The 18,434-nt window shown below is 47.9% G+C and overlaps 1 protein-coding gene across 5 annotated transcripts in view; it reads right to left on the bottom strand.

Annotated features, from left to right (window-relative positions):
* LOC144159575 (RNA-binding protein 5-A-like) overlaps positions 1-18,385 on the bottom strand; it is a 30,652-nt gene extending 12,267 nt beyond the window's left edge. For 2 of the 5 annotated variants that reach the window (XM_077691150.1, XM_077691154.1), the window contains exons 1-14: positions 18,194-18,385; positions 17,878-18,022; positions 17,673-17,805; positions 17,236-17,571; positions 15,147-15,216; positions 13,351-13,424; positions 9,517-9,633; positions 8,569-8,629; positions 7,785-7,844; positions 6,826-7,053; positions 6,486-6,525; positions 5,165-5,222; positions 5,037-5,063; positions 3,824-3,919 (exon numbers count right to left, since the gene is read on the bottom strand). In XM_077691150.1, coding sequence (XP_077547276.1) covers positions 3,824-3,919; positions 5,037-5,063; positions 5,165-5,222; positions 6,486-6,525; positions 6,826-7,053; positions 7,785-7,844; positions 8,569-8,629; positions 9,517-9,633; positions 13,351-13,424; positions 15,147-15,216; positions 17,236-17,571; positions 17,673-17,805; positions 17,878-17,987 — 1,410 coding nt within the window. In that variant the 5' untranslated portion in view covers positions 17,988-18,022; positions 18,194-18,385. Of the gene's footprint in view, positions 1-3,823; positions 3,920-5,036; positions 5,064-5,164; positions 5,223-6,485; positions 6,526-6,825; positions 7,054-7,784; positions 7,845-8,568; positions 8,630-9,516; positions 9,634-13,350; positions 13,425-15,146; positions 15,217-17,235; positions 17,572-17,672; positions 17,806-17,877 lie in introns of all 5 variants that reach the window. The other 3 variants (XM_077691152.1, XM_077691151.1, XM_077691153.1) reach the window with 3 other exon arrangements.
* Between the last annotated feature and the right edge of the window lie 49 nt (positions 18,386-18,434).

Here is an 18,434-nt window from a genome sequence, read left to right as displayed (position 1 = left end):
TTTCTGCCCTGTTTCTGGGCGGGTTCAACCCATTTTAATTGCCCCTTTTCGAACCCTATCCGCTTCTGTCGACAAACCAGATTAGCCAAATAAGTTAATTCTTACCAGTACGAAGAGTTTTAACCGAAGCGTGAAGTGGCAGGAGTACGTTTTCGCGTATTATGAAGGATCGAGTTTCCTAAAAACCGCGGAATGGTGTCGCTACGCTATTTCGATTTCGACACATACTCGGGAGCTTCGAGAACACTGCCGGCACGGCATCGTTTTCCAGCTTAGAAACATCATGCGGGACTTCAGCTACAGCTATACAGCTACAGGAACTTCAGCTACAACCGTCTTTCTTTGCAAGTTTCCCAAGATGTTGTCACGTGTACATGTACGTAAATAAAGCAGCTCGAACCGGTGCCTTCTGACCTTTCACATCGTTGATCTGGAGGCCCTTAAGCGTGCGTCTTCGCGGCCCCCTCAGTTACGTCCAGTCAACTGGGAATCTGTTAAATGTAAATTCCGAATAAAAAAACAAGACGTGTGCACACGCATACGAAGTTTAATCACCTTCAGTCATCAGATACAGTGATTTCTCCATAACTCGAACTCGGATATCTCGAAATACCGGTTAAGTCGAAACCTTTGTTTGCCGTGCATATAACTGCCATAGGCGACATTTTCCACCCTTTGTCTCGAAACGTCCATTCGGGGATCACGGATATCTCGAAATGTTGACAAAGAGGACGCAATGCAACACCCGCTGCAGGCAGCTGATAAGCTCTCGGTTAAAGGTTAGCTCCCATTACCCGCCGAACACCGTCGCGAACGGCCAATTTGCGCGGGGTACGCACTGTGCGCGGCCGATGTCCCGTTAGCGGAGTGCTGTCCGACGCCTACATTGTTGATATAGCTGGGGAAGACGCTTCTGATCATGTGGACGACGACGGGTCTCAAGAAGTGCCAAAAACGGCAGGAACAAGAAAAACATTAGCTTTGCCTGCTTCACAGCAAGATAGAATATAGCGTTGGCGACCAACAGTTGATGCGGCATTGAAAAGCTCGAAAACAGTTTTTTGGGACCAGATGCGAAGGCGAAACAGGCGTGCATCACGCAGTTCTTTTTCCGCAATACCTAAAAAAAAATTTTTTTTTCTGCAAATTATTTTGCCTGTATTCCGGAAGCGTCCCTGTGCATTGGAGCGTTTGTTACCAGGACTAGCTATTATTCCAGTGATCTGGCCATACGTTTTTCGCATTTCGCTTAAAACACTCCGCTTACCTCGAAATTTTCAAAAATTTGGGTACTATGAAACCTCTTTTGCGTGCCTGTAATTTTCGTGAATACCACGATTTGAAACATTCGCCAGCATTGGGTACGTGAAACTGATTTTTAATAACACCCGGCTGCAAATCAGTAACTTCGCTTGCATTCCTCATTGCACAGGTTCTTTTTGGTCACCCACACACTCGGAGGGAATTGCGAGACGCACGCGGGGAAAGCAAAACGGGAGAATATTTGTGTTATGGCCAATCATTATAATCGCGGCTGTTTGAAACCAAGGAGTAAAAATATTGAGGTTGATTTATACTGTCATGACCATATATACCTTGCTTTATCCCCCCTCCCCCCGCACTCTGCCCAAAGTATATAGGAACAAGTTTTTGCTGGCAAAACATTTTACTCAAGCTTTCGCTTTTCTTTTTGTCAGCCTACCAGCCGTCTGCGTGCTTGTCACCGTCAATGACGTTCGGGAATGACCCGGTAGTTTCTATGTGGAACAAACGCAGCTTCTGGTGCCGCAGGGAGCTCTTTTTGAACGGGATTCACTGTCTGAACATTGATGGTTGAGCGCGAAGCTTTCTTGTGAGGGATTCCTTGTCGTCTGAGTTTTGAATTTGACTCATTGAGCTTTCACTTTGACTCGAACGCATTTTGGACTTATGATCGCGTCGGATTTGACATCGACCCTTTGCCATTTGATTTCACGCGAAGAAAGCTTCGTGTTCAACCATCGTTGCGGAGTGGAGGAGTGGATAATTTTTCTGGCTGCACTCCTCTCCAAATCCAAACTGCTTTGACCATGTTGGAAATGCGCATTGAGATAGACGTCGGCTTCTTCAAAACGCGATGGAGCCAGCTTCGATTCTGACAACGGGAAGCGTTTTTTTTCCTCTCATTTTACTCACAAATATCACCGTCATTAGAGACAGTTGGCTTTCCTGCAATGCTTTTTCGAGGCGACATACGGCACCAGTGAGACATAGAAAGCTTCACTTTAATAATGGTTCAAGCGGTGGTAGTGAAACGGCTATGCTGGTTGTTGCGGTTTCATCCTTCGGTCTCACTCGCGAAATTCAGCGGCCGCAAAGAGGCTCCAATTCGCGAAAAACTTGGGGCGAGAAACTAAAAGGTCTTATAGTACTATCGTACCTTCAATTGTGAGCTGATGTACCTCGTACCATTCGATTTCACCGCTCTAAGTGGCCGACAAACCCCGATGCGCGCTCGCGCTCCGCTGCAGTAGCGCGCGGCACAGGCCGGCCGCTCTCGCTCCGGCCGCTCGGGCGCTCCGATTGCTCGCAGCGCCCTCTGCGCAGCGCTGTGCGTGCATCAGCGGCGCGGACACGCCTTCCCATAGAGAAAGCGCGCGGACGGCAGACTAGCACAATTTCTAGGGACCATATGCATAGCCAGCGCTTCGTAGTCGACGCATGTTTGCCTTTGTTGTCCGCGTAGTCTTTTTTTTTTTTTGCGTTCCTCTGCTCTTTTCGCCATGGAATTTCCCACTGCGAAGACACGGCAGGCTCACCGCGATGCTGCGTTCAAGAAGACAGTAATCTTGTGTGCCAAAAGCGATGAAAATCAGGCCATGTCACGTGCGTTCAGTGTTCGGGACACTTGCGTGTGGGACTGGCGCAAACAGAAAGAGGAAATTTTTGCAAACAAGGCGACACGGAAAGGGTTTAGCGGACCAAAGAGGGGCTGATATCCCCAAATAGAAGATTCGCTGGCAAAGTATGTGCAGCAGCAGCAGCAGCAGGCGGCTCAGAGACCCGCAACGACCGAGCTGCCAAGGCAGCGACAGCGCTGCCTCGGACCGTCGTCGTGGTGATTGTCTTGCTACCAATAACCAGCACATTTCATTTCGTGCCACCTTTAGAATAAACCTTGCTTGTTGCAAGTGAGAAAAAGTTGCATTTTTGTGTCCAATTACAACCGAGGGCGTAACGTCTTTTTTCTTCTTCGGACCACAAAAAACCGGTGCGCGTTAGATCCGAGTAAATACGGTATACGGGATATACGTTCCGTATACTCCATAAATACCGTATACAGCGGTATATAATAACCCTGTACCGTATACCCTCTATGTATACTGATTTAGCGGTGCTATTCCTGTGGACGTGCTTTCTCTTCAGTCGTGCTATTTATTACTTCATTATGCTGTACCAACCAGTCAGTCAATGCACTTAAAGTACATACCAGTAGCCTAATAAGCACGATTCACACGAGACCTGCCCAACACCTCAGCTCAACCGACCATGTGGCTGTATTTGGCCACCAAGAAGCAAAGGTGTATCGGGCGGACAAAAGTTGGGGTGGAGGAGCTTTCCGGAATTTAAACAGGCAAACTTTTCTCCGGAGCCAGGCATAGTACACATCATGCTCCGTGATACGGACAAGCTTGCAACAGTTGATGGAGGAGGCACCGACCAGCTGTTTAAACTCCAAAGCCAGCAAGAGAACGGGCATTCCAGAGAAGCGAGAAAGCGGGGTGAGGGGAAAGGAGGGGGACGGAAAGGGTAGGCCGCAAGGGGAGGAGGGCAGATGGATTACCTGGCCTGCCGTGGCCACGATGCCGGTTTCGGGGGGATGGGGGCCGTACGTCACCGGGGCGGCTGCCACATTTGCTGCTTGCACAGCACCCAGCGCCTACGCATCCACACACACTCAGCACACTGGGCGCCACCGCTGCTACGGGCAACACTGCTACACTGCTAAGTCGGCACACTTCAGCGAGGACGTTTCTTTGAAGGCTACTTCGTCCAGCATACAAGAATGTCCGTGACGTTACGCAAGAGCCAACACTAGCCACGGTCTCTGCAATCGACTGCAGCACTGCTCTACCTGTTGGACAATGGAGTACAAAAATCCAACACACTCCTACTGAAGAACACTACTTACACTCCCGGCGAAAGTACACCACACAGACAACAGGTAACGGTTTAAAACAAATCAGGAGGGTCATATTAAGGGGGCGCATGGGTCTTTGATCAAACACTTTATTTTTGCAGTTGTGATGAAGAAAATTTGGGGTTATATGCAGTGCTTCACTCTGTTCGTAGATATAAAATTTGTTTTTGTATAAAACAGATATGTTCAAATTTATTAGGGTTTTTATATTTGATATCTTGACAGCCTTCGTAAAAGCACTGCTGGAGTGATGCAGCTGAACAAGGTACCAGTGAACTGTGCACAAATAAAGGAGTGCTATAAGACTAACAGTGTCATTCTATCTGGTCTATAGCAGAAGGTACGGCCATTTGGAGTTTGGACCTGGAAGGCAAAACCAGTTTCCCACGTTTCAGGCCCAAACTCCAAATGGCCGTAACTTCTGCTACAGACCAGATAGAATGATGATGTTAGTCTTACAGCACTCCTTTATTTGTGCACAGTTCACTGGTACCTTGTTCAGCTGCAACCCTCCAGCAGTGCTTTTACGAAGGCTGTCAAGATATCAAATATAAAAACCCTAATAAATTTAAACATAGTTGTTTTATACAAAAACAAATTTTATATCCACGAACAGAATGAAGAACTGCATATAACCCCAAATTTTCTTCATCATAACTGCAAAAATAAACTTTTTTGGTTTAAAACCAGTGTGCCGCCCCTCAAAGGTGTCAAGACAGACTTCAAAATACGTCGGGTAGATTAGAATATGTCTAGGCTACACAATGCTCCATCACAAGGAGCAAAGCTTATCACAGTCCTGCACCAATCTGCACCTACAGAAAGGAATTTCATAGATGTGCAGGCGAGAACTCACCTGCGGAGCCACGCCAGGAGTTGACGGCTGGAAAAATGAGAATGGCGCAAAGTTAGGACTAACGTTCGGCACTCTGCCCCCTCTCAGAGAAGTCCCCCGAAATGTAAAACCTGATACGGATGACCAACCTGATTTGTCCACTGCGCTGCTGCCAGTGCTGCACTTGCAACGCTTGAGGTGGTAGCACTGCAAGAGGCGTGGGAAAGGAGAGGATTGAGGACAACAATGAGATTGGAAATAGAAGGTCAAATTGCTTAGAAAGGGACTCAAGGAAACAGGCATTAAAAGAAAGGCTGGCACGTCTTCACACATCAACACATCCCCAAAGCTATACCCAGTGCTCAAATGAGGACTTCGAAGAAACTGCTCTCACTTCCATGCGTCCCACACAATTTTATCACTCAGCTTTTTCTGCACATTTCTCTGATCTCAAATCCCTTCAAGCAGTCATTTTTAACAGTAACGATAATTAGCAAACCGTAATTTTTCGTGTCCGCAATTAAAAATACCAAGAAATTGCCGATCGCACGCACATGAGGGCGGGCATCGCGGCGACTGCCCAGCAGTTAACAAAACAAAAGAATGCATAGCGCTCATGTGTGCGTGCCTCGCGATGACTGCCTAGCGTCCCCTCCGTACGTTTGTCAAGCCAAGCATACTTTGGGAGATTGGCCAGGATTGGCCAAAAAGAAACTCCGGCGTTTGCCGTAATCGTGGTAACACTTGCTCGGGACAAGAAAGACACGTCATAGTGTACGCAATGGAGTATACGTTGTTGCGGCAGCGAAGAAGGAGCAAATCAGCTGCAATCATGGACCTAAACCTTCGCGATAGTCGTGAACGCTGCGTATAGCTTCACTACCTTTAGTTAGTGGGAGCTTCCTTTTCTCTCTCTCTCTCTCTTTTTTTTTTGCGGGTACCTGCCACAGATGTCATGAGTGACCACTTGGATCACCACCGTCTAGTACTTGGTGCCAATCCTAATCACGAGTGATCTGTCTGGCGGACCATCCACTTGTTCGTTGTAATTTTTTTATGCCCTTTTGTTACACACTTCCATTTGCATCACAAGGTATTTTTGCATCCACTTGCTACCTTCCCATTTGCACTGGCTTTGCGCCGTGTTTTTGACGAACATGCCTTTGTTTTAGTCTGTGTATTACACATTCACGCTGGCTTGTGGTCAATAATGTTGTCTGCTAAACAGCAAGGGCAGGAGAAGTTGCGACAATATACGACTGCTTTCTGCCAAAATCAAGCTGCCAGTGTACATTTCTTTTGCAGTTAATTCACTAGTTAATACACTACTCTGGTTAATACACTGGTACAATAGTAATACACTTGTGGAAGTTGCCGTGATGCAGAAACCGCTTAGGAAAAAAAAAAAAAAAAATGGAAAAAGAAGAGAGAAATGCCTACGCCACCGCACAAAGATATCAAATGACTCACCTAGAAGTGATCCGTGGCTTTCGGGCATAGGCCACAAGCACTGCACGAAATGTGAAACAGGTCAGGCACATACCTTGCTGGGAACTCCAAAAAAAAAGGCTCAGAGGAGAACCTAATCTCATTGTTTAGTCGCATAAGCACAGCGGCAAATGTCGCAGCCTGCCTTCCGACTCCCCGTGCACCAAGGCACTGCGTAGAGCAGGCTTAACAGAGTGTACTTTTTAACATGCACTTGCCCCTACAAGGACTCGTGGTCCGATAGCAGACAGCTACCCCCAAGCTAGGAACTTTCTCGCAAGAACTCGGATGCGGCGGCGCTGAGCCCCAGAAAGACACTCACCCTGCCGTCCGTCAATGTAGAACTGCCCGCCCAGGCCTAAGAGCAAATCGTCCAGCTGGGCGGCCTCGGCGACCGTGTGCAGCTCGACGTAGCAGAACCCCCGGGAGGTGCCCGTGGTGGGGTCCCGGGCCACCTTGAGGCTCTTGATGGGCGAGTTGGTTGTCTGGCCCAGTACTGCGAGCACCCGCTCCTCCGTCGTGCCCACGTCCAGGTTTCGCAGAAGAAGAGCTAAAGCAGGGAGGGGGGATAGGGCATTCCCGGTTACACAAGTCACACTCTGACTGGAAATTTGGTGAACAGAATGGGTGGGGAAGTGAGATTTGCTTCTTTTCTTTCTTGCTCAGGGCATGCAACTGGGCTGGAAGCTATGGGGCCCATCAAAGAGGATGGGCTAAAGACCTTTGAAAGGTTTGCTCCAGGCTGAAAAAGACAAACACTCCGTGTGCTTGAATATCCATTCGAACAGTTTGACAGTTTGGTTTCGTTGTATTTGCTGTACTCGGCGCTTGACCAACAGCAAGGTTCAAAACACCAATTGGCCTACTCAACCCTTTTACAGCTTTAAACATGCACAATATGGGAGCAGGACCCCAATTACTGCACTGGTTACAAGGGACTCAAGCACAAAGCACAAGGAGATAGATAATGGTAGATAATGGCGTATAATGAGCCGAAGCTAGAACTGGGCTATGAGGAGCTAATTTGGACCATCCGGGGATCTCTAATGTGCGCCAGAACTTCGACATGCATGGACATTTCCACTTTCTACCATTATCTGAAAAGTGGCTGCCACAGCCAGGAATCGAACCTGCGTTATTGGGCTCAGCAGCACAACAACAAAGCACAAGCAAAAAAAATTTAGTGAACAAAACTCGACTTCCAAGGACACTTAGGAAAAACTCGTGCTTCAGAAGTCCTTCTCATTCCCCTAAAAGTCTGGAATCGGGCCGGCAACTTACTGTTAGTTGGCACAGAGCTGATTTCGTCGTATCCGTCCCCAGTGCCAGGAGCCTCTGCCTCTGCAACAAAGACAATGTCAGTGTTGCTTGCAAGAAGCAGGGTGGTGGCGCTACAGCACTCACTACGCGACAGGACTTTGGTTTTTGAAGGAATCACCAGTAATGAAAAAAAAAAACAAAAACAGTTTTCTCAGACTACCAGCTTATTTGGGTTCATGCAACAAACCTCCTATACCCAAAGTCCATATCCCAACCTCCCAAATAACCTTCCACATCTGAAAAGCTCTTCATTTCGCAGTGGCTTGCCATACTGAAAACCAGGTTTGATATTGCAAGGATGTAAGGGCTGTACGCTTCCCTGGTAAAGTGCACCTGCGTGCTATGAAGTGTTCCACGGCACATGACTACGCGTGTTAGTTGAGTCAGTCAATGTCGAAGTGCTACAGTACTCATAGGTCACCGAGCCAACGTGGGCATTAAATTTCACCGCAATGTAGAAAGTCGTCTCCGTGCAGGACTTTGCACACACAAATACCACAAACAGTTTAGGCCATCCCACATTCAGGTACAGCTCACCAGTTACTCTGATGAAAAATAAACCACGTGCTAAAAACATGCTCCAGGCGAAACCAAGTGGAAATGTGGCTAAGCGCCACCTCAGAAGTGCCGACAGACACAGAAGACGGGTAATGAAGAAAAACCCGCTTCTTTCACACTTTCCACAGGGAAGGAAGAGTACACCCCCGAGAGACATGCCCTGCCGCCTTACCGCACGCACACTCACCTTCTCGGGTTGCGCTACACTTGAAGCAGTTGTCCCTACGTCTGAAGTTATTCACACCACACTGGAAAAAGGAAGAAGGCCCGGCGTTGCACGGCAAGCTCGTGTGGTGCGCAAGGCCACCTCAGCAAAGGACATCTCTCCCTCTTTTTCTCCCTCTCTCCGAAGTTGAGAGACGCCTCAGCTAGGTTCCAAGCCGATGGTGCAGTCGTGGCAAGCCCCGCACAAGACCCCAAACCTCTGCAGCATATCCTAAATGAAGCAGCTTGCTGGTTCAGTTAGCTGGCTGCCCAACCCTAGTAGTTAATGTCACATTAGGTTATCACAAAGCACGGTTAGTGCGTGCTTGTATTCTCAGTTTGTTCATTCAGTCACCTCTGTGTGGCTCATGATCCAAGGCCAAATGTCCACAAAGCCGTCTTTTAGTGGCTTTGTGCACAGTCACAGACAATTGAACCACAAACACGAAAATGTAAACAGGCAGTGTCCAAAATTTAACACTTCGTGGAGGACATAAGAGGTGTGCTTCCAAGCCTGATGGCACCTAGGCACTTGCCACTACATATCTCCTGCCGCCATGTACAGGGAATGCTGACGATGATAATGGATTTCAGTGCCTGTCTATTTGCTTCCTTGGCTGCGGCTGCATTCCTCCACTCCCTTACTTGACCTGCGGTATGCTGGAGTAGATTCGCTTATCACTACTGCGAAGTTTCAAAATGTGCTACAGAACACCTTTGTTACGGAATGCTTTAAAGCCGCATGGTCGTGCAACCGTTCTGCCGTTACAGACGCTGACGTCCTGAATGGGATGTCAGGGTCGTCAGTTTCGTATTATTACTTTTCATCACACTATTTGCAATGCTTCCAGGTTTATAGTCTAGGGTTAGCACTTCATTTCGCAACTACCCTCCAAGAAGGCGCCTTCCGACAAACAGCAACGCAACGCACCTTGCTGCAGTTCCAGTCCGAGCGGCCCAGGTGTCGATCCAGGCTGCCGTTGCCCAGTCCGTCCTTGGAGTAGCTGTAGTGCAAGGTGCAGCGATAATCACCCAGCTGGATGACCCCCTGCAACGAAGCAGACAGGCAAGGACCGAGGGGGAGGTTAGCCGTATGGGGTTGTGGCGCGCTCTCGCTCTCTCTCCCAGTCAGACCTCCCGACACAGTGAGTGGCAGCAGCCGACGCCCGCGGTGGTGCAGTAGGGACCGAACACCCGGTCAGAGGGGGACCCCTTGGAGGAGAGGGTGGCGCCTCGGCTCTTGGTTCAGTCTCCAGCAACCAACGTTCCGCCGCCCGCCATCATCGCCTTCCTGGCCTGCCGTTGTCGACCGACCCCTTGGATTGCACCCGACACTGCTCTGAACCAGTTCGCGGCAGTCCTGTGAATACTGGGCTACCAAAAACAGGCACCCGCTGCACAGGCGATGCTGAGAGGACTGCGAAAGTCGTAGCGCGCTAACAACTACAGCAGTTCAAACTGACCGGTGCGAATGTGCTGAACTTTGCTGCCGGAACTGGTTCAAACAGTTCAGGTGAATCCAATGAGTCGTATGTTCCGGTCCGAGCTGATGCTTAGCGCGATGCTACATCAGTACAAGTGCCTAAAGGGCACAATTAGACATCTGGCGCCAAAGCAAGAAGTTTTCCTTCGAGGACAGGGAGGCACCCGGTTAGGAATGATATTGCACATACTGCGAGTTCCCTCTGCATCAAGGGACGCCTAACCCGTCATTTGACATCCCACTTAGAATGCCCACATAAGTTAGCAAATGTCATTTTAGCACACAGCATGCAGTTGCAAGCACTGACAAGGCTGCCAATCGCTGCCAGTGACCACGACGTCAGCATCAGCTCGGACTAGACAGCAGCAGTGTGGGTGTGTTTTGAATCGCTGTGCTATCCAGTCGTTCTACTACTTCAAGTGAATACCATAAAAGCGTGCGAATCCATTTTAAAAGGTGCGGGCAGTTTTCTTAGTATAGCAAACACTGAGACTAACACGAAACACACTGGGGCTCTTTGATTTGCAGTCTTGGACTCACCGTGGTTAGTCCACGGAGGGAATATATATGACAAACGGATGATGGATTGCTTCTCAGGGAGTTTGAAGCAAGTCGGGGACTGATAATTAAAGAGCCCTACTGTGTTTACTATCCTTGTTTAGCTTGCATAAGGGTATAAAAAAAATGGCGTCGTTCAGCTGCATCTTTTCTTCCTCACTACATAAACACCTTTTTTTTTTCTAAGAAAAACCAAGCTCTCAAGGTGACTTTTTTGTAATGTTATTGGCCGAAGTGAGCACATGGTTTGTAAAGCAATGTACCTAGTGTGAGGCAGTTGTGTAGTGATGTGTGTCACATTGCAGCAAAATTATTGAGGCTTCAAGCATATTCCGAAGCGTGTGAAAGAGCAGTTGAGCACTTGTTTCCCACTATTCTAACGTCAAAATAAATAAGCTTCTCTTTTTTGCAGTTTTTTTTTTTCACCCGATGAACCTCTTTCCCTACATCAGACACACGCAGCAACGAGCCAAAATTATAATTTTTTTTTGTATCCACTGTCCACACCTACTGCCAATACCACAAAAGGGAATTGCGCTTATTAGAGCCCATTTCGTTATTTAACATGTAAGAGAAATGTTTAAATTCAAATATGCACTTAGAACATTGGTATTATTTAAAAAGCATATTCATGGCAAGATAGGATCAGCTCTTTGAAAAGCTAATACAACTTTTTTTCTTACAAGCTGCTACTATGGCTGACATATTTTCTCGAAGCAACAGTAGCCCGTTAATCCCAACACTTCACTATCCAAATGCCTGCATGCGTTAAATTTTCAGGGTTGCAAACTTGTCAAACACCTCCGAGATGCACTGGAAAGAGTTCTCCAACACGTCAACAACACTGTGTCCAATTCTTCGTGGTGCCAGCAGACTTTCACGCCATTCCGACGGCCGTCTGCTGCACCCAATACTTGAACGAAGGCTGGCTCAAACAGAGACAAGACATTTATACAAGTGCAAACCTATCTGCCCCCTTCTTTTGCTCCATTTCCGCGTCCAAAGGTGCAGCCCCAAGTGAAATTGAAATTGTTCACTTCCAGCCAACAGCACCAGCCACTCGGGAGCCAAACAGAGCTCCTCCAGTGCATCTCAACGTAAGGTAACATCCCTCCAAGACATTACTGCTTCAACACAGCCCCATTGTTAAGGCACATGAAGACACTTGCAAGCTCAGGAGTTGGTTTCTTTCTACACCACCCTGCCACAAAACCCCCAGTGCAGAGTGCATCGTGGCGGCTCTTCCAGCTGCTTCCATGAAACACTCTGCTCATAAAGTGTCATGGTCAGTTTGTGCATACTGTGGCTGCTGCGCCATCGTTCAACTATGAAGAGAGTTTTGGGATGGGAGACAAGGCAGCATGGGCCGCTGTTTTTACTATGCCGCACCGCAAAATGGGCGAGGGAAGTACGCGCTTTCGAGCTAGGCTGCAGCGGCCACAGTGGGTGCGTGTGTGTGTGTGTGAACAGACAGCCAGGAAGGCTCCGGCTTTCCAATGCAATGCGTACGCAGCTGCAACGCTACAAAAACAATGCTTGCGAGGGCCCATGATTGATGCAGCAATTGGCGCGTACTGATTGGGTAGAGGTGCACTGATTGTGACCCGAATCTTAGAGGCCGTCTGAATTAAGGTTACATTGCAATGCGGGCATGCAGAACCTAACCCCTTTTAAGGGCCCTATTTTTCAGCCTTCCTATCCCCGAGCTTGCAGACCATACGTCAAGAGTAGTGAACACGTGTCACGTCACTACCAAGACTTATTCCACCAGACCTGCTTTTAAGTTCGCTGCATCGATCAAGAGCCAATCCGGGAACGGGCATGCCAGAAGTAGTGCCCAGTGCTTCGACTTCACGTACAGCAGGTGCGATTACTGCAGCCAGAATCCTGTTACCTGACTTTAAGCAGACCGTACTCATCAGTCTGTTCACGTTTAGTTAGGCTGAAGGAACGTACCAGTACAGGCACTGGCTGGCACACGCTCTGGCAATACCTGTGCAACACTGCCTAGAGTAAGCAGCTGTGCTTCTTTCCCGCTAAGACTAGAGCAGTCCATAAGTTTAAAATTTTTTTTTAAAGTCCAGGCAAGCACGCAGGTATTCTCGGGAAAAAAAAAAAAAAAAAAAGAAATACAAGCACACATTGGGCTTTCCTAAAAAATTATGAGATGCACAGGTCATTTCTGAACAAATCTGAGCAGCATCAGGAAATTTATGAAAAAAAAAAAAAAAAATGCACCATGGCATTTTCAAAACAATCGAGATGTATCAGGTCATTTCTGAAAAAATCTGAGCTGTATCGGGACATTTCTGAAAAAATCCACGATGCATCGGGGCATTTCTAAAAATTTGAGATGCATCACAGCATTTCCAAAAAAAATCCGAGATGCATCAGGGCATTTCTGAAAAAATTTAACATTACATTGGGGCATTTTACTTGACTGCTACTGTAGCACGACTGCGCAATCTCACTCAGATGCCAGAGCATTCGGGCCAACTTTTGCCAATGCTGGTACAACCATTGCTAACAAACGCTGGGCGGACCGCCCCTTGTGGCACGCCCGTGCCCGGCACAAGTGCGGCACACAGTTAGGCCCTGTGGTTCCCGGCACCGACACAGAGAAACCGGGAGGGTACAGGTGGTGGGTGCCAAGGAGGAGGAGAAGTTGGCCGCGCTCTGTCCAAGAAGAGGCAGCCGCCGAGTGGCACAACGAGGGGACGACACCTTTGTAAGTTCCTTCCATCGAACCGCTTCGGAGAGATAGCGAAACTCCACAAATGCAAACCCCATGGAGGCACCTACAAAGGGGTGGTCACAAAGCCAAGGGAGCGCACCGTTAGTATGGTCCACAGGCCGCCCCCATCCACACACGCCAGTTGCCCCCCGCCAAACACAACAAACCCCCAGCAGACGACGCAGGCGCCTCCAACCCGGAGAAGAAGAAGATTCGCGTGCGCGCGTTTGGTCCTCCTTCCTCCCAGAGACGCCGACAAGAAGCTACAACCGTCTCCTCGCCACCATCCGAGTCGGCAGACAGCAGGGCAGGCACAGTCGACCGGCAGGCGTGAATATTTAACGCACGCAAACACAGCTTCCTAATAGGTGGTATCCATTGAAAAGTTTAGCTGTCGATTTTTCCTTGCTTGGCAACACTGGAAACGGCCACAGCTTGTGCCACGGCACCCGCACGCCACAGAAGAAAAAACACAGGCGTGCGTCGTCTGCTCCGTTCTAATCCAATTCTCAACGGTGGTGTCAAAAAAGATGTTATTAATCGCGCTCACATTCAACTCGGGGCATTACTTCACGTTCGGTGGGGTAGAGTTCTGAATGTCCAACACATCGTGCGATTAGCACGGACAAGTACCGCCATCCCGCAAAGCTCAACGTAACCAGTGACGGCGCACTCACATGGTTGCCTGCACACGTGCTTCACCAGTGAATACAAGCTATACATTTAGCACTATGCAATTCAAGCTTCGTTGTTCTGCTCCAACACTCCACTCCACAAAAGCAGAATTCTTCCAGGAAAGCTACACGTTACTTGAACACTCCTTTAACTTAATCTTAGTAATTTCAACTAACTCATGTAGACAATGTGTAATAAATCCTTAGGTCGTTGGGACGTCAATCCTGTCTGACGGGAACAGAAGCCCAGAGAGTTTGTGTGCAGTACCACAATTCAGCATTATGTTTATCTAGAATTATGCCGTGGCCAAGCTATGACTGCCAAGGACGGACTCTAGTCAGTAAAGTTACCCGTGCAAATCGACGCTAAACATCCACGCGTGCCGGTTTTAGGCTGGCATGTGCACTCACTGTGAAACTTACCGTGGAAACTACATGACGCTGATACCGTGAATACATTCATGCTCAGCACTGAATACGCCACTACGAACAGCGCAACACTCGCATACTTTCTTCATTCAATCTCAGTTCTCAATGTTTCGAGTTTATTTGCAAATAGCCAAAGTAAACTTCAATGCCTGCCAAAAAACAAAAACTACAGCCCAACATACTAGTTAAATACACAAGTAACTGCAATGCTTTTGGGTACGACACAGAGAAATGCTTCACGTCACAAGGATTAGTTGCCATGACAAACTTTGCATTACTTTCTATATACTTTCTTCCAGTTTACTTAATCAAGCAGTTAATTTCGCACAAACATGATACGTCAAAATTATATGTGAGCAGTAAAAGCATTTGTAGAATTTTCTTTTGTCTCATTAAAGAAGAAAGAAAAAGCCCAGGAGTTAGTTCTGTGACAATTGAAGTACAAATAGGGCTGTACATTAACTGCAGTGAGCTGTGAAATAAGATTACAAAATTTAAGAAAATTCCCAGCACTCGCGCAATTCAGCGATAAAACACATCTGAGCCCTTCACCAGAATGCAGGCCATTCGTGGTCGATATGCGAGTCTGAGTTACAATGCGTTCCCCCATGGCAAAAGAGCAACATATTAACTACCCTGATAAGCATGCAACGTGTAGAAAAGAAAACAAAAGAGATGCCCACCTGTGCCCTTGCGCTTCATGAGCCTGATGTCCTTTGGCTCAAGGCCATAGCGAACCACTTCGTTTCGCAGCTGCGGAGGAAACGAGCACGGAACACCAAATTGCTGAATCTCTAAGATGCTGCCGCGCGAACTGCACAAGAGCAAACAGGCAGATATAAAGATATAATAAGGGCCTCCTATTTGCGGTTGTGCAGTTCGCGAAGCAGTGATTTAAAGCTCAGTAGTATCAAACACTGGTTGCCGTTTAAGCTAGTAACCGTTTCAATCCTTCAGCCAGTTATACTCATATTACTGGGAGGATACTGGGCACAGCCATAAGACTGGTGCCAATTTAATGAAAATATTTTCACTTCAAACAAAAAAATTTGTTCTCCCTGAGGAGGCAAACATGCCAAGCAAACAGGCCATTCTGAATAACAAACACGCAAAAGAACAAAGGCATTGTTTTGGGAGCACTTTATTTTTTCCAAGCACCCAACTTGCATCTGCAAGCAACGACAACTGCATTTTTTTTTTTGCTAAAGCCAGATCTGGTGTTCCCCAGGGCGAAATACTTAGCCCCTCACTTTTCCTTGTCAACATCAACCGTGTTTTTATATAGTAAGATCCCGCAATGACTATTTGGAACATTTTGTGACAATTCACACCTGCAAGCAATCACAACTGTGTCTACTGAAAGAAGATCTGGTATTCCGCAGGGCAACAACCTTAGCCCCTTACCTTTCCTTCCTTGTAAGCATCAACCATGCTCTTAACTATGTCTTGATTTTCTTCAACTGGTTAATGCCATTAAACAATTCTAGTGGGAACCTTGTGCCATCTACTTACACCTGTTCAGGGAGGGCAAATTATTCCCAAATTAAAGCACAGTGGAGCTAACACTGTCATGTAAACACATTATTTGGTCCACCCACTCACCTTAGACTTACGTGACAGTACTTTAAAGAGACAGCCATGCTGACTAACTTGACTTTTTTTTCAACATAAACATGCACCTGCTGCCATTACATCACAAAAATGTGTAAGAACCAATCACTTGGGCACCCGTTTTCTTTACCGCCCAAAATGAAGCTTTTTTTTATCAATCAATTTTATTTGACAATTTTGCACTGAATTGTCAAAGTGAAGCACTGATTTATACCACTCACTTTGACGGCACCAACTATGGATACAATGATACTATGCGCAAATGAAAACAACAAAAATTACTGGTAACTGAATTTTAGGAACTGATGTGCCTAATTTTCCCATCCTAGCATGGCACTTTTTACAGCTACTTTTCAGAAGTACTGCCTCCATTTTCTTTCTTGTGTGTGCACAATTGTCCTAATCTAAATTCCAGTACTCCCTATTAATTTTTTGTTGTTAAGATTCCTATTTTTCAGTTTCTGTATAGTTAGTTATGTAGCTTGCGTTGTTTGTACTTAAATAATGTTTTGTTTCAGAGTCTGTTTTAGGGCCATGATGAATAAACACACAAGTGTTTGCTCTCCTCAAGCAGCGTTTGTTCAATATGTTCATAAAAAAACGAAAACATCAATTTTGAATCAATAAAATGCGAACAAAGACATAACAGGAATACGAAATCTGCAAGCCGACTTTTCTGCACAAGAAAAGCTTTCGGTTTAAGTTCTCTTAATGAAACAGGTATTTAATGTATTGACACAAAAAATGTATTTTCATAACTGCAGTTTTTATTCAATGTTTTTTGTTTTATTAACACCTGTTCAGCTCCATTGTTGTAATTCAATACATGCCAATCAAACAACTTTCACCTGCACTGCAAACAAACTTGTGGTAGCTTTGTGCAGCACAGGTTCCAACTTATCCTACGGTTAAACAACAAAAATTTTTAATTATTATACCCACACCTATACTTTTTTTTTAAAGCTCTGCCCTGCTACTCAGAAGCACTGCAGAATCAGCGTCAAGCTTTATGCAAGTAAACAGTGCTAGTTAACTGACTTGGTGCAACTGAATTCTCACTACAACCCAATTAGTGAATCCTTGGCCCCCGCTAATATGGTCATCTTTCCGTTTTTTTCTATCAAAAGCGCCACGCCACGTCAGCGCAGTCCGACGCCTCACCTCGGGGTCCGTGGTGTCTAGCGGCATGCCGCGAACCATGATGGTGTTGTTTGGTATCTCGTCGCGGCGATCCAGCACCCGATCGCGGTCTCGATCCCGGTCCCTGTCGCGGTCCCGGTCTCGGCCGCCCCGATCTCGGTCCCAGGAGTGGTCGCGGTACGGCCTGTCCCTGTCGCGCTCACGCTCCCGACGCCGCAACCGCTCCCGCTCGGCATCGTCCGCGTAGTCGACGTCCCGTTCCCTCCGCCGGTAGCGGTCCGGGTGATCCTCGATGTCGCGGTAGTCCACGTCGCGCGCGGCCATGTCTCGGGCTGCGAGCTCGCGGCCCATCGGAGACTGTGGCGGGGTAGGGGAGGGGAGAAACGTGCGACCCGAGGTGTTAGCATCGCTGTGCTTCGGCAACGGCCCTAAGCGGCCCCGAAGGAACCGGCACACACGGCAACATCGAAGTCACGCCGATCGTAGTAGTCGCGGTCCAGCCGGTCGCGATCCAGCCGGTCCCGGTCCCGACCGCGGTCGCTGCCGCGGTAATCCCGGTCTCTGCCCCGACTTCGCTCGCTTCTTCTGTCCCTGCAATGAGTTCAAAAACAACATGAACGCGTTCCAACACAAATTATCGCATGCGCTGATCAAACAACCCACCTGTCGCGTTCTCGCTGTCGCTCCTCTCGGGGAGGCGGCAGAGGCAGCGCGGTGCCGTCGTAATCGCCAGGCTCCATCTCGCCGTACTCGCGGAGGAACTCAATGCTCATCGCTGCGGCGGACTCGTGAGCTCCTCCTTAAAGCACTGAAGATGACGGGCCAGGTTTGAGACGATATCATACTGAGATCCGCAAACCACAGGGAACAGAACCCAGCATCGACACCGATGACGCGCCCAACGTTCGTGCGCCCGCCTTCTAGCTAAACCAGCGCCGCTCAGGTCCTTGGTTGCAGAACCCACACCAGCGAGCCTCACCTTGTTGGAAATGCAGTCTCCCTCCCCTGTTCTTGTGCGCCCTTGCTTCAACGAGTGAGAGATGCTGTTTAAAAGCAAGCACGACTGTTTTCAAACGTTGGCGAACGTTTTCCACGCAGGCCACAGGACATCACCAAAATGGCGACCGTGATGCGCAAGCGAGCGAGCTGAAGCAGGAGGCGCACGCGAGCCGAGACTAGCCAAGCAATTGTTCGCGCATTATCTCTATGGTTCGCGCTGT

The sequence above is a fragment of the Haemaphysalis longicornis genome, unplaced genomic scaffold (assembly GCF_048455015.1).
Source record: "Haemaphysalis longicornis isolate Haplotype H1 unplaced genomic scaffold, Haemaphysalis longicornis Haplotype H1 scaffold_10, whole genome shotgun sequence".
Taxonomy (NCBI): Eukaryota; Metazoa; Arthropoda; class Arachnida; order Ixodida; family Ixodidae; genus Haemaphysalis; species Haemaphysalis longicornis.
The sequence above is the reverse complement of the archived record's forward strand: the minus strand, read 5'-3'. Positions and strand labels throughout refer to the sequence as shown.